The 15,405-nt window shown below is 48.9% G+C and overlaps 1 protein-coding gene across 4 annotated transcripts in view; it reads left to right on the top strand.

Moving 5' to 3' along the window:
- Nucleotides 1-15,405, top strand: part of LOC110528753 (calmodulin-regulated spectrin-associated protein 2) — a 118,299-nt gene that overhangs the window by 80,621 nt on the left and 22,273 nt on the right. For 2 of the 4 annotated variants that reach the window (XM_036985747.2, XM_036985790.2), the window contains exon 6: nt 8,068-8,207. In XM_036985747.2, the coding sequence (XP_036841642.2) occupies nt 8,068-8,207 (140 nt within the window). Of the gene's footprint in view, nt 1-8,067; nt 8,208-14,938; nt 15,084-15,405 lie in introns of those variants that run through there. The other 2 variants (XM_090235460.1, XM_090235478.1) reach the window with 1 other exon arrangement.

The raw sequence follows: 15,405 nt of genomic DNA on the forward strand, positions 1-15,405 counted from the left end.
GTGTGTGTTAGAGGGGGGAGAGTGTGTGTGTTAGAGGGGGGAGAGTGTGTGTTAGAGAGGGGAGAGTGTGTGTGTTTGAGGGGGGAGAGTGTGTGTGTTAGAGAGGGGAGGGTGTGTGTGTTAGAGAGGGGAGAGTGTGTGTGTTAGAGGGGGAGAGTGTGTGTGTTAGAGGGGGGAGAGTGTGTGTGTTAGAGAGGGGAGGGTGTGTGTGTTAGAGGGGGGAGAGTGTGTGTTAGAGGGGAGAGTGTGTGTGTTAGAGGGGGGAGAGTGTGTGTGTTTGAGGGGAGGGTGTGTGTTAGAGAGGGGAGGGTGTGTGTGTGTGTAGAGAGGGGAGATTGTGTGTGTGTTTGAGGGGGGAGAGTGTGTGTGTTAGAGAGGGGAGGGTGTGTGTTAGAGAGGGGAGAGTGTGTGTGTTAGAGGGGGAGAGTGTGTGTGTTAGAGGGGGGAGAGTGTGTGTGTAGAGAGGGGAGGGTGTGTGTTGAGGGGGGAGAGTGTGTGTTAGAGAGGGAGAGTGTGTGTGTTAGAGGGGGGAGAGTGTGTGTGTTAGAGAGGGGAGGGTGTGTGTTAGAGAGGGGAGGGTGTGTGTGTGTGTTTAGAGAGGGGAGAGTGTGTGTGTGTTGTGTGTGTGTTAGAGGGGGGAGAGTGTGTGTGCTTAGAGGGGAGGGTGTGTGTTAGAGAGGGGAGGGTGTGTGTGTGTAGAGAGGGGAGAGTGTGTGTGTGTTGTGTGTGTGTTAGAGGGGGGAGAGTGTGTGTGTTAGAGAGGGGAGGGTGTGTGTTAGAGAGGGGAGGGTGTGTGTGTGTGTAGAGAGGGGAGAGTGTGTGTGTGTTGTGTGTGTGTTAGAGAGGGGAGGGTGTGTGTGTGTGTTAGAGGGGAGAGTGTGTGTGTGTTGTGTGTGTGTGTTAGAGGGGGGAGAGTGTGTGTGTTAGAGAGGGGAGAGTGTGTGTGTGTTGTGTGTGTGTTAGAGGGGGGAGAGTGTGTGTGTTAGAGGGGAGAGTGTGTGTGTGTGTTGTGTGTGTGTTAGAGGGGGGAGAGTGTGTGTGTGTTGTGTGTGTGTGTGTTAGAGGGGGGAGAGTGTGTGTGTGTTGTGTGTGTGTTTGAGGGGGAGAGTGTGTGTGTTGTGTGTGTGTTAGAGGGGGGAGAGTGTGTGTGTGTTGTGTGTGTGTGTTAGAGGGAGAGTGTGTGTGTGTTGTGTGTGTGTTAGAGGGGGGAGAGTGTGTGTGTGTTGTGTGTGTGTTAGAGGGGGAGAGTGTGTGTGTGTGTTGTGTGTGTGTTAGAGGGGGGAGAGTGTGTGTGTGTTGTGTGTGTGTTAAGAGGGGAGAGAGTGTGTGTGTGTTGTGTGTGTGTTAGAGAGGGGAGAGTGTGTGTGTGTTGTGTGTGTTAGAGGGGGGAGAGTGTGTGTGTGTTGTGTGTGTGTTAGAGAGGGGGGAGAGTGTGTGTGTGTTGTGTGTGTGTTAGAGGGGGGAGAGTGTGTGTGTGTTGTGTGTGTGTTAGAGGGGGAGAGTGTGTGTGTGTTGTGTGTGTGTTAGAGGGGGAGAGTGTGTGTGTGTTGTGTGTGTGTTAGAGGGGGGAGAGTGTGTGTGTGTTGTGTGTGTGTTAGAGGGGGAGAGTGTGTGTGTGTTGTGTGTGTGTGTAGAGAGGGGAGAGTGTGTGTGTGTTGTGTGTGTGTTAGAGGGAGAGTGTGTGTGTGTTGTGTGTGTGTTAGAGGGGAGAGTGTGTGTGTGTTGTGTGTGTGTGTAGAGAGGGAGAGTGTGTGTGTGTTGTGTGTGTTAGAGAGGGGAGAGTGTGTGTGTGTTGTGTGTGTGTTAGAGAGGGGAGAGTGTGTGTGTGTGTGTGTGTTGAGGGGGGAGAGTGTGTGTGTGTAGAGAGGGGAGAGTGTGTGTGTGTAGAGAGGGGAGAGTGTGTGTGTGTTAGAGAGGGAGAGTGTGTGTGTGTTAGAGAGGGGAGAGTGTGTGTGTGTGTGTAGAGAGGGGAGAGTGTGTGTGTGTGTGTAGAGAGGGGAGAGTGTGTGTGTAGAGAGGGGAGAGTGTGTGTGTGTAGAGAGGGGAGAGTGTGTGTGTGTGTGTGTTTGGGGAGTGTGTGTGTGTGTGTGTAGAGAGGGGAGAGTGTGTGTGTGTGTGTTGAGGGGAGAGTGTGTGTGTGTGTGTAGAGAGGGGAGAGTGTGTGTGTGTGTGAGAGAGGGGAGTGTGTGTGTGTGTGTGTAGAGAGGGGAGAGTGTGTGTGTGTGAGGGGAGAGTGTGTGTGTGTGTGTGTGTAGAGAGGGGAGAGTGTGTGTGTGTTAGAGAGGGGAGAGTGTGTGTGTAGAGAGGGGAGAGTGTGTGTGTGTGCGAGAGAGGGAGGGTGTGTGTAGAGAGGGGAGAGTGTGTGTGTGTGTGTTAGAGAGGGGAGAGTGTGTGTGTGTTAGAGAGGGAGAGTGTGTGTGTGTGTGTTAGAGAGGGAGAGTGTGTGTGTGTGTGTTAGAGAGGGGAGAGTGTGTGTGTGTGTGTAGAGAGGGGAGAGTGTGTGTGTGTGTGTAGAGAGGGGAGAGTGTGTGTGTGTGTGTGTAGAGAGGGGAGAGTGTGTGTGTGTGTAGAGAGGGGAGAGTGTGTGTGTGTGTGTTAGAGAGGGGAGAGTGTGTGTGTGTGTTAGAGAGGGGAGAGTGTGTGTGTGTTAGAGAGAGGGGAGAGTGTGTGTGTGTGTGTGTTAGAGAGGGGAGAGTGTGTGTGTGTGTGTTAGAGAGGGGAGAGTGTGTGTGTGTGTGTGTTAGAGAGGGGAGAGTGTGTGTGTGTGTGTTAGAGAGGGGAGAGTGTGTGTGTGTGTGTTAGAGAGGGGAGAGTGTGTGTGTGTGTTAGAGAGAGGGGAGAGTGTGTGTGTAGAGAGGGGAGAGTGTGTGTGTGTGTTAGAGGGGAGAGTGTGTGTGTGTGTGTTAGAGGGGAGAGTGTGTGTGTGTGTGTTAGAGAGGGGAGAGTGTGTGTGTGTGTGTTAGAGAGGGGAGAGTGTGTGTGTGTGTGTTAGAGGGGAGAGTGTGTGTGTGTGTGTAGAGAGGGGAGAGTGTGTGTGTGTGTGTTAGAGGGGAGAGTGTGTGTGTGTGTGTTAGAGAGGGGAGAGTGTGTGTGTGTGTGTTAGAGAGGGAGAGTGTGTGTGTGTGTGTAAGGGAGAGTGTGTGTGTGTGTGTAGAGAGGGGAGAGTGTGTGTGTGTGTGTAGAGAGGGGAGAGTGTGTGTGTGTGTGTTAGAGAGGGGAGAGTGTGTGTGTGTGTAGAGAGGGGAGAGTGTGTGTGTGTGTGTTAGAGAGGGGAGTGTGTGTGTGTGTGTGTTAGAGGGGAGAGTGTGTGTGTGTGTGTTAAGAGGGGAGAGTGTGTGTGTGTGTGTGTTAGAGAGGGGAGAGTGTGTGTGTTGTGTGTGTGTGTGTGTTAGAGAGGGGAGAGTGTGTGTGTGTGTGTGTGTTAGAGAGGGGAGAGTGTGTGTGTTGTGTGTGTGTGTTAGAGAGGGGAGAGTGTGTGTGTGTGTGTGTAGAGAGGGGAGAGTGTGTGTGTGTGTGTGTGTGTTAGAGAGGGGAGAGTGTGTGTGTGTGTGTGTGTGTTAGAGAGGGGAGAGTGTGTGTGTTGTGTGTGTGTGTGTAGAGAGGGGAGTGTGTGTGTGTGTGTGTGTTGAGGGGAGAGTGTGTGTGTGTGTTAGAGAGGGAGAGTGTGTGTGTGTAGAGAGGGGAGAGTGTGTGTGTGTGTAGAGAGGGGAGAGTGTGTGTGTGTGTGTTAGAGGGGAGAGTGTGTGTGTGTGTGTTAGAGAGGGGAGAGTGTGTGTGTGTGTTAAGAGGGGAGAGTGTGTTGTGTGTGTTAGAGAGGGGAGAGTGTGTGTGTGTTAGAGGGGAGAGTGTGTGTGTGTGTTAGAGAGGAGAGTGTGTGTGTGTAGAGAGGGAGAGTGTGTGTGTGTTAGAGGGGAGAGTGTGTGTGTGTGTTAGAGAGGGGAGAGTGTGTGTGTGTTAGAGAGGGGAGAGTGTGTGTGTGTAGAGAGGGGAGAGTGTGTGTGTGTGTAGAGAGGGAGAGTGTGTGTGTGTAGAGAGGGGAGAGTGTGTGTGTTAGAGGGGAGAGTGTGTGTGTTAGAGAGGGGAGAGTGTGTGTGTAGAGAGGGGAGAGTGTGTGTGTGTTAGAGAGGGGAGTGTGTGTGTGTGTTAGAGAGGGGAGAGTGTGTGTGTGTAGAGAGGGGAGAGTGTGTGTGTTTAGAGAGGGAGAGTGTGTGTGTTAGAGAGGGAGAGGTGTGTGTGTTAGAGAGGGGAGAGTGTGTGTGTTAGAGAGGGGAGAGTGTGTGTGTTAGAGAGGGGAGAGTGTGTGTGTTAGAGAGGGGAGAGTGTGTGTGTTAGAGAGGGGAGAGTGTGTGTGTTAGAGAGGGGAGAGTGTGTGTGTGTTAGAGAGGGGAGAGTGTGTGTTAGGAGATGTGTGTGTTAGAGAGGGGAGTGTGTGTGTGTTAGAGAGGGGAGTGTGTGTGTTAGAGAGGGAGGGGAGTGTGTGTGTTAGAGAGGGTTAGAGAGGGGAGAGTGTGTGTGTTAGAGAGGGGAGAGTGTGTGTGTGTTGGTTGTGTGTTAGAGAGGGAGAGTGTGGTGTGTTGTGTGTGTTAGAGAGGGGAGAGTGTGTGTGTGTTGTGTGTGTGTTAGAGAGGGGAGAGTGTGTGTGTTAGAGAGGGGAGAGTGTGTGTGTTAGAGAGGGGAGAGTGTGTGTGTGTTGTGTGTGTGTTAGAGAGGGGAGAGTGTGTGTGTTAGAGAGGGGAGAGTGTGTGTGTTAGAGAGGGGAGAGTGTGTGTGTTAGAGAGGGGAGAGTGTGTGTGTGTTAGAGAGGGGGAGAGTGTGTGTGTGTGTTAGAGAGGGGAGAGTGTGTGTGTGTGTGTTAGAGAGGGGAGAGTGTGTGTGTGTGTTAGAGAGGGGAGAGTGTGTGTGTGTGTTAGAGAGGGGAGAGTGTGTGTGTGTGTGTGTTAGAGAGGGGAGAGTGTGTGTGTGTGTGTTAGAGAGGGGAGAGTGTGTGTGTGTGTGTTAGAGAGGGGAGAGTGTGTGTGTGTGTGGTTAGAGAGGGGAGAGTGTGTGTGTGTGTGTTAGAGAGGGGAGAGTGTGTGTGTGTGTGTTAGAGAGGGGAGAGTGTGTGTGTGTGTGTTAGAGAGGGGAGAGTGTGTGTGTGTGTGTTAGAGAGGGGAGAGTGTGTGTGTGTGTGTTAGAGAGGGGAGAGTGTGTGTGTGTGTGTGTTAGAGAGGGGAGAGTGTGTGTGTGTGTGTTAGAGAGGGGAGAGTGTGTGTGTGTGTGTGTGTGTTAGAGAGGGGAGAGTGTGTGTGTGTGTGTGTTAGAGAGGGGAGAGTGTGTGTGTGGTGTGTGTTAGAGAGGGGAGAGTGTGTGTGTGTGTGTGTGTGTTAGAGAGGGGAGAGTGTGTGTGTGTGTGTGTGTTAGAGAGGGGAGAGTGTGTGTGTGTGTGTGTGTTAGAGAGGGGAGGTGTGTGTGTGTGTGTGTGTGTTAGAGGGGAGAGTGTGTGTGTGTGTGTGTGTGTTAGAGAGGGGAGGTGTGTGTGTGTGTTAGAGAGGGGAGAGTGTGTGTGTGTGTTAGAGAGGGGAGGTGTGTGTGTGTTAGAGAGGGGAGAGTGTGTGTGTGTGTTAGAGAGGGGAGTGTGTGTGGTGTGTGTTAGAGAGGGGAGAGTGTGTGTGTGTGTAGAGAGGGGAGAGTGTGTGTGTGTTAGAGAGGGGAGAGTGTGTGTGTGTGTTAGAGAGGGGAGAGTGTGTGTGTGTTAGAGAGGGGAGAGTGTGTGTGTGTGTTAGAGAGGGGAGAGTGTGTGTGTGTTAGAGAGGGGAGAGTGTGTGGTGTTGAGAGAGGGAGAGTGTGTGTGTTTAGAGAGGGGAGAGTGTGTGTGTGTTAGAGAGGGGAGGGTGTGTGTGTTAGAGAGGGGAGAGTGTGTGGTGTTAGAGAGGGGAGAGTGTGTGTGTTAGAGAGGGGGAGGGTGTGTGTGTGTTAGAGAAGGAGGTGTGTGTGTTAGAGAGGGGAGAGTGTGTGTGTTAGAGAGGGGAGAGTGTGTTGTGTTAGAGAGGGGAGTGTGTGTGTGTTAGAGAGGGGAGAGTGTGTGTGTTAGAGAGGGGAGAGTGTGTGTGTTAGAGAGGGAGGAGTGTGTGTGTTAGAGAGGGGAGAGTGTGTGTGTGTTAGAGAGGGGAGAGTGTGTGTGTTAGAGAGGGGAGAGTGTGTGTGTTAGAGAGGGGAGAGGTGTGTGGTGTTAGAGAGGGGAGAGTGTGTGTGTTAGAGAGGGGAGAGTGGGGAGAGTGTGTGTGTTAGAGAGGGGAGAGGTGTGTGTGTGTGTTAGAGAGGGGAGAGTGTGTGTGTGTGTGTGTGTGTTAGAGAGGGGAGAGTGTGTGTGTTGTGTGTGTGTTAGAGAGGGGAGAGTGTGTGTGTTAGAGAGGGGAGTGTGTGTGTGTGTTAGAGAGGGGAGAGTGTGTGTGTGTTGTGTGTGTGTTAGAGAGGGGAGAGTGTGTGTGTTAGAGAGGGGAGAGTGTGTGTGTGTTGGTGTGTGTTAGAGAGGGGAGAGTGTGTGTGTGTTGTGTGTGTTAGAGAGGGGAGAGAGTGTGTGTGAGTGTGTGTGTTAGAGAGGGGAGAGTGTGTGTGTTAGTGTGTGTTAGAGAGTGTGTGAGAGTGGTTGAGTGTGTGTGTGTTAGAGAGGGGAGAGTGTGTGTGTTAGAGAGGGGAGAGTGTGTGTGTTAGAGAGGGGAGAGTGTGTGTGTGTGTTAGAGAGGGAGAGTGTGTGTGTGTGTTAGAGAGGGGAGAGGTGTGTGTGAGTGTGTGTGTGTTAGAGAGGGGAGAGTGTGTGTGTGTGTGTTAGAGAGGGGAGAGTGTGTGTGTTAGAGAGGGGAGAGTGTGTGTGTGTGTTAGAGAGGGGAGAGTGTGTGTGTGTTAGAGAGGGGAGAGTGTGTGTGTTAGAGAGGGGAGAGTGTGTGTGTGTGTTAGAGAGGGGAGAGTGTGTGTGTGTGTGTGTAGAGAGGGGAGAGGGTGTGTGTGTGTTAGAGAGGGGAGAGTGTGTGTGTGTGTTAGAGAGGGGAGAGTGTGTGTGTGTTAGAGAGGGGAGAGGGTGTGTGTGTGTTAGAGAGGGGAGAGTGTGTGTGTGTGTTAGAGAGGGGAGAGTGTGTGTGTGTTAGAGAGGGGAGAGTGTGTGTATTTCATTCTTGATTGATATTATTATTTTTCTGCATTGTTGAGAAGAGTTGACAAGCCAGCGATTCACTGTGACCAATAAACATTCATTTGATCTGATCAACACATGACCCTCTCCAGGGGCCTCACTGAGTCTGAAGGTGTTAAGGGCTCTCCTCTGGCTAGCCTTTCATGTCCCAGGAGGACTGAGTGAGCCATCAGCCATTAGTGATGAAAATCAAACCTCATAATCAACTCATCCTTAATCTCATTAACCTATTGATGAAGTGGATGGGACACATACACATATAAATATATATATATATATATATACGGACGCACACACACACACACACACACACACACACACACACACACACACACACACACACAGCTCAGTACTGAACCCCACCAACTCAGAGTGATGATTGATTTAAAGATTCTGTTTACACTACGAAAACGGCTTGAGTACCTTGTGCAAAACATCCATTATCCTGATCGGTAAATTTATTTATTTATTTTATTTTACCTTTATTTAACCAGGTAGGCAAGTTGAGAACAAGTTCTCATTTACAACTGTGACCTGGCCAAGATAAAGAAAAGCAGTTCGACAGATACAACAACACAGAGTTACACATGGAGTAAAACAAACATACAGTCAATAATACAGTATAAACAAGTCTATATACAATGTGAGCAAATGAGGTGAGAAGGGAGGTAAAGGCAAAAAAGGCCATGGTGGCAAGGTAAATACAATATAGCAAGTAAAACACTGGAATGGTAGTTTTGCAATGGAAGAATGTGCAAAGTAGAAATAAAAATGATAACATAAATCCCAGACAACGAAGGGACAAATCCATCTGCATTATTAACTGTCATTCCACTTCCTGATTCTCCTCCATGTTGATTGGTGCAGCACTTGTCTCTCAGACCCGTCTTTGTCCCTGTCAGATATCTGTCTGAAGGAGTGTATGTCGCTGGCGGACAGCCTGTACAACCTGCAGCTGGTGCAGGACTTCTGTCAGGAGCATCTGAACCGCTGCTGCCACTTCAGCCTGGAGGACATGGTGTACGTCTCCTCGTCCCTCAAAGTGAGTCCACGTGGCAACGGCTTTTAAATGATTCACTGTAGTACACCTGACGCATGAATACCCTGTTATCGCTACCGTACTGTGCTGGCTCTGATATGAATACCCTGTTCTCACTACTGTACTGTGCTGGCTCTGATATGAATACCCTGTTCTCACTACTGTACTGTGCTGGCTCTGATATGAATACTCTGTTCTCACTACTGTACTGTGCTGGCTCTGATATGAATACTCTGTTCTCACTACCGTACTGTGCTGGCTCTGATATGAATACTCTGTTCTCACTACTGTGCTGGCTCTGATATGAATACCCTGTTATCGCTACTGTACTGTGCTGGCTCTGATATGAATACCCTGTTCTCACACCCGTACTGTGCTGGCTCTGATATGAATACTCTGTTCTCACTACTGTGCTGGCTCTGATATGAATACTCTGTTCTCACTACTGTGCTGGCTCTGATATGAATACTCTGTTCTCACTACTGTACTGTGCTGGCTCTGATATGAATACCCTGTTCTCACTACTGTACTGTGCTGGCTCTGATATGAATACCCTGTTATCGCTACCGTTCTGTGCTGGCTCTGATATGAATACCCTGTTCTCACTACTGTACTGTGCTGGCTCTGATATGAATACCCTGTTATCTCTACCGTACTGTGCTGGCTCTGATATGAATACCCTGTTATCTCTACCTTACTGTGCTGGCTCTGATATGAATACCCTGTTATCGCTACCGTACTGTGCTGGCTCTGATATGAATACCCTGTTATCGCTACCGTACTGTGCTGGCTCTGATATGAATACCCTGTTATCTCTACCTTACTGTGCTGGCTCTGATATGAATACCCTGTTATCGCTACCGTACTGTGCTGGCTCTGATATGAATACCCTGTTATCTCTACCTTACTGTGCTGGCTCTGATATGAATACCCTGTTATCGCTACTGTACTGTGCTGGCTCTGATATGAATACCCTGTTCTCACTACTGTGCTGGCTCTGATATGAATACTCTGTTCTCACTACTGTACTGTGCTGGCTCTGATATGAATACCCTGTTATCGCTACCGTACTGTGCTGGCTCTGATATGAATACTCTGTTCTCACTACTGTACTGTACTGGCTCTGTTATGAATACCCTGTTATCGCTACTGTACTGTGCTGGCTCTGATATGAATACTCTGTTCTCACTACTGTACTGTACTGGCTCTGTTATGAATACCCTGTTATCGCTACTGTGCTGGCTCTGATATGAATACTCCGTTCTCACTACTGTACTGGCTCTGATACGAATACTCTGTTATCGCTACCATACTGTGCTGGCTCTGATATGAATACTCTGTTCTCACTACTGTACTGTGCTGGCTCTGATATGAATACCCTGTTATGGCTATCATACTGTACTGGCTCTGATATGAATACCCTGTTATCGCTATCATACTGTGCTGGCTCTGATATGAATACTCTGTTCTCACTACTGTACTGTATTGGCTCTGATACGAATACCCTGTTATCGCTACCATACTGTACTGGCTCTGATATGAATACCCTGTTATCGCTACCATACTGTACGGGCTCTGATATGAATACTCTGTTCTCACTACTGTACTGTATTGGCTCTGATACGAATACCCTGTTATCGCTACCATACTGTGCTGGCTCTGATATGAATACCCTGTTATCGCTACCATACTGTACTGGCTCTGAAATGAATACCCTGTTATCGCTACCATACTGTACTGGCTCTGATATGAATACTCTGTTATCGCTATCATACTGTGCTGGCTCTGATATGAATACTCTGTTATCACTACTGTACTGTGCTGGCTCTGATATGAATACTCTGTTATCGCTATCATACTGTGCTGGCTCTGATATGAATACTCTGTTATCACTACTGTACTGTACTGGCTCTGAAATGAATACCCTGTTATCGCTATCATACTGTGCTGGCTCTGATATGAATACTCTGTTCTCACTACTGTACTGTGCTGGCTCTGATACTTTCTTTTCAGATTTGTTCTTTTAAGCACAGTTCCAACAACTAGGCTGCGTGCTTCACCATACCAGCACAGTACAGCTCCTCGTGGCCCGGCTCATGTCAGTAGTGTGAAAAGGGTATTACTGTACACAGAGTTAGGTCAACTTCATGTTTAAAGGGTGCCATGTTGGCACCAAAAGTTCCAAGAGACTTTGATAAAATTATCATTATGGAACTAAGGCAGTCCAAAGAGCTAAGGACACTGGGTAAACCAGGCAAACGGACAGGCATCTAGTGTGTGCAGTGTGTATATTAATATTATGTAATACAAAGCATGGTGGACAATGGGATCTGTCTGGAATAGATCTTGTCAACTCTGTCCTCACAAACCACAGCTCTGGTTTGTTGGAGTTTGATGTCTCTATTTTCTCTTCTGTTTATAGCCTTCTCTCTCCCCTCTCTCTCTCTCTAGCCTTCTCTCTCCTCTCTCTCTCTCTAGCCTTCTCTCTCCTCTCTCTCTCTCTAGCCTTCTCTCTCCTCTCTCTCTCTCGCCTTCTCTCTCCCCTTCTCTCTCCTCCCTCTCTCGCCTTCTCTCTCCTCTCTATCTCTCGCCTTCTCTCTCCTCTCTATCTCTAGCCTTCTCTCTCCTCTCTCTCTCTAGCCTTCTCTCTCCTCTCTCTCTCTAGCCTTCTCTCTCCTCTCTCTCTAGCCTTCTCTCTCCTCTCTCTCTCTCTCTAGCCTTCTCTCTCCTCTCTCTCTCTCTAGCCTTCTCTCTCCTCTCTCTCTCTCTCTAGCCTTCTCTCTCCTCTCTCTCTCTCTCTAGCCTTCTCTCTCCTCTCTCTCTCTCTCTAGCCTTCTCTCTCCTCTCTCTCTCTAGCCTTCTCTCTCCTCTCTCTCATTTTCCCCCCTTTATTTTTCTATTTTTCACTGGAAGCCATTATATGGGTTTGTATTCCTGAGCAGAATGGATGGACACATGGTGTGTTGTTGTCTCCTAGGCTGAGCAGAATGGATGGACACATGGTGTGTGTTGTTGTTGTCTCCTAGGCTGAGCAGAATGGATGGACACTTGGTGTGTTGTTGTCTCCTAGGCTGAGCAGAATGGATGGACACATGGTGTGTTGTTGTCTCCTAGGCTGAGCAGAATGGATGGACACATGGTGTGTGTTGTTGTCTCCTAGGCTGAGCAGAATGGATGGACACATGGTGTGTGTTGTTGTCTAGTAGGCTGAGCAGAATGGATGGACACATGGTGTGAGTTGTCTCCTAGGCTGAGCAGAATGGATGGACACATGGTGTGTGTTGTTGTCTCCTAGGCTGTGAATAGAGGGTGTTGGCCACGTGTGTTGTTGCCAATGTATTTGGGAAACAAACAGCTCTTCATTCACTATAGCCCAGTTTTCTGTATCCTTGTAGAGGACGGCCTCAGAAGTACTGTCCTGAAAACGGACTCTTTAGGCATGGGTTGTCGTAGAGCAGTCCCCGTGTCCATAGGGGAAGAAAGGTGAGTTTGGAGTTGAGTTCATTAGGGCTGGCACGGTAGTTGTATAACCGTGTAACCAACGATTAAACGGATGAAGGGTTAAACGGATGAAGGGTTAAACGGATGAAGGGTTAAACGGATGAAGGGTTAAACGGATGAAGGGTTAAACGGATGAAGGGTTAAACGGATGAAGGGTTAAACGGATGAAGGGTTAAACGGATGAAGGGTTAAACGGATGAAGGGTTAAACGGATGAAGGGTTAAACGGATGAAGGGTTAAACGGATGAAGGGTTAAACGGATGAAGGATTAAACGGATGAAGGGTTAAACGGATGAAGGGTTAAACGGATGAAGGAATAAACGGATGAAGGGTTAAACGGATGAAGGATTAAACGGATGAAGGGTTAAACGGATGAAGGGTTAAACGGATGAAGGGTTAAACGGATGAAGGGTTAAACGGATGAAGGGTTAAACGGATGAAGGGTTAAACGGATGAAGGGTTAAACGGATGAAGGGTTAAACGGATGAAGGGTTAAACGGATGAAGGGTTAAACGGATGAAGGGTTAAACGGATGAAGGGTTAAACATATGAAGGAATAAACGGATGAAGGTTAAACGGATGAAGGTTAAACGGATGAAGGATTAAACGGATGAAGGATTAAACATATGAAGGATTAAACGGATGAAGGGTTAAACGGATGAAGGGTTAAACGGATGATGGGTTAAACGGATGAAGGATTAAACGGATGAAGGGTTAAACGGATGAAGGGTTAAACGGATGATGGGTTAAACGGATGAAGGGTTAAACGGATGATAACGTAAATATACTGTAAACAATTGTTAGTCTACCGGGTCGTTCCACCCACGGCCGTAGGGGGTGCTGAGGGGTGCTGCCGTAACCCTTGAATAATAGGAATTTTAAATAATTATTATAAGGTGGTGTGTTTTACAACTACAACAAAAAAAAACGGACACTGCTGTCGGATCTTGAATCAGATCTTGAATCGGATCTTGAATCAGATCCACTTTGGAGGGAATTTGGTTCAGTGCTGCGAGCCAGGCAAAACAGAACTTACTGACTGAGAAGGCATGTTCTACTGTATCTATCATGGTACTGGGATTGGGTTTATGCTAACCACAATAACATTTGATTTACAAGAACTACATTCAAGTCAATGTTCTATGTTGGGTGGCCCGGCGGCCATATTCCAAACCTATTCTCAGCTCTGTACTGTAGGACAGTGGAATCCAGAGCTGGTTATGTGATGACCCAGTTTTCTGTGGGCTCATCACACCCTAGTCGCCAGCACAGTGCAGTTCCCATCATGCTGAGAGAGAGAGATTCAGCGTTGCGGTATGATGATGTAATGATCCCATTTGTTGTGGCCATGATTCACTTTTTTACATTTTTTAATTTAAGACAAATTATTATTTACAATGACAGCCTACCGGGGAACAGTGGGTTAACTGCCTTGTTCAGGGGCAGAACGACAGATTTTTACCTTGTCTGCTCAGGGATTCGATCCAGCAACCTTTTGGTTACCAGCCCATTCGCCTCTAACCACTAGGCTACCCTGCCTCTAACCACTAGGCTACCTGCCTCTAACCACTAGGCTACCTGCCTCTAACCACTAGGCTACCTGCCTCTAACCACTAGGCTACCCTGCCTCTAACCACTAGGCCACCCTGCCTCTAACCACTAGGCTACCTGCCTCTAACCACTAGGCTACCCTGCCTCTAACCACTAGGCTACCCTGCCTCTAACCACTAGGCTACCTGCCTCTAACCACTAGGCTACCTGCCTCTAACCACTAGGCTACCCTGCCTCTAACCACTAGGCCACCCTGCCTCTAACCACTAGGCTACCTGCCTCTAACCACTAGGCTACCCTGCCTCTAACCACTAGGCTACCCTGCCTCTAACCACTAGGCCACCCTGCCTCTAACCACTAGGCCACCCTGCCTCTAACCACTAGGCTACCCTGCCTCTAACCACTAGGCTACCTGCCTCTAACCACTAGGCTACCTGCCTTTAACCACTAGGCTACCTGCCTCTAACCACTAGGCTACCTGCCTCTAACCACTAGGCTACCTGCCTCTAACCACTAGGCTACCCTGCCTCTAACCACTAGGCTACCCTGCCTCTAACTACTAGGCCACCCTGCCTCTAACCACTAGGCTACCTGCCTCTAACCACTAGGCCACCCTGCCTCTAACCACTAGGCTACCTTCCTCTAACCACTAGGCTACCTGCCTCTAACCACTAGGCTACCTGCCTCTAACCACTAGGCTACCTGCCTCTAACCACTAGGCTACCCTGCCTCTAACCACTAGGCCACCCTGCCTCTAACCACTAGGCTACCTGCCTCTAACCACTAGGCTACCTGCCTCTAACCACTAGGCTACCTGCCTCTAACCACTAGGCTACCTGCCTCTAACCACTAGGCTACCTGCCTCTAACCACTAGGCTACCCTGCCTCTAACCACTAGGCTACCTGCCTCTAACCACTAGGCTACCTGCCTCTAACCACTAGGCTACCTGCCACGCCATGGAGTCATTTGAGAGGTTGAAGGGACCTGTGTGTGTGTGTGTGTGTGTGTGTGTGTGTGTGTGTAAACGGCATGCTGTTTTGTGTTTATCTCTGGGTACACAGGGACGTGAAAGTCTCTTCCTTTTATGATTAGAAGCCTTGGTACTAAATCATGTCAACCTCCTCACTTTGAGTCAAACATTATATTTAATGAATTTACTGCCGATCTAAATTGCCATCTGCAGACTGAAAATGAAAAGCAGTAAGACATGTTGAATCGTCTAACGTTAATAACAAGCTTAATCACAATTGTGCTGCTATCTATTGAGGGTACATTATGAGTTTTCTCTGTGGAGGTCGGTTGTAGTTTCACCATTTTTATAAACTACTGTCTTGCGTTTAACCTATTGGCTTATAAGAGGGCTGTGTTTCTCTGCCTTTCCTATCAGTCGCACAGGTCTGTAGTCTAATCACCCTCTTTTTTTGGCTACAGTAAGTGATTTTAATGGCATCACAGCTCTTTGGTATCCTGTGTGTGGGCGCCCACCGAGGGGTCGGGTTTACCAGTGTGGTCCCTGCTAAACAGATTATCCCTCCATTTTTAGCGTCAACATTGTTTGCATTCGGTAACCAATGAGCTCTTTTCATAGACATGGACTGACACGCTGAAATCTGCCAATCTGGCAACCCGCCACTGAACAGTGAGTGACAGGGCAATCTGGCAACGGAGTCGATGTATTGTCAGGCGACAGGGTTGCGGTGTTGTGAGTAGGAGATCAGTAGGAAACCGGGGGACAGAACAGACTGGCTGTTTTGACTGGAGAGTGTGTTAGGAGAGATATCACTTCACAATCTAATGAGAGGGCCTCTGCAACAGACCTGGAGAAGGTAGGCTGGTTACTGTAGCTGGACAGACCTGGAGGAGGTAGGCTGATTACTGTAGCTGGACAGACCTGGAGGAGGTAGGCTGGTTACTGTAGCTGGACAGACCTGGAGGAGGTAGGCTGGTTACTGTAGCTGGACAGACCTGGAGAATGTAGACTGGTTACTGTAGCTGGACAGACCTGGAGAATGTAGACTGGTTACTGTAGCTGGACAGACCTGGAGAATGTAGACTGGTTACTGTAGCTGGACAGACCTGGAGGAGGTAGGCTGGTTACTGTAGCTGGACAGACCTGTAGGAGGTAGGCTGGTTACTGTAGCTGGACAG

The sequence above is a fragment of the Oncorhynchus mykiss genome, chromosome 1 (genome assembly GCF_057628025.1).
Source record: "Oncorhynchus mykiss isolate SJ-2025 chromosome 1, ASM5762802v1, whole genome shotgun sequence".
Taxonomy (NCBI): domain Eukaryota; kingdom Metazoa; phylum Chordata; class Actinopteri; order Salmoniformes; family Salmonidae; genus Oncorhynchus; species Oncorhynchus mykiss.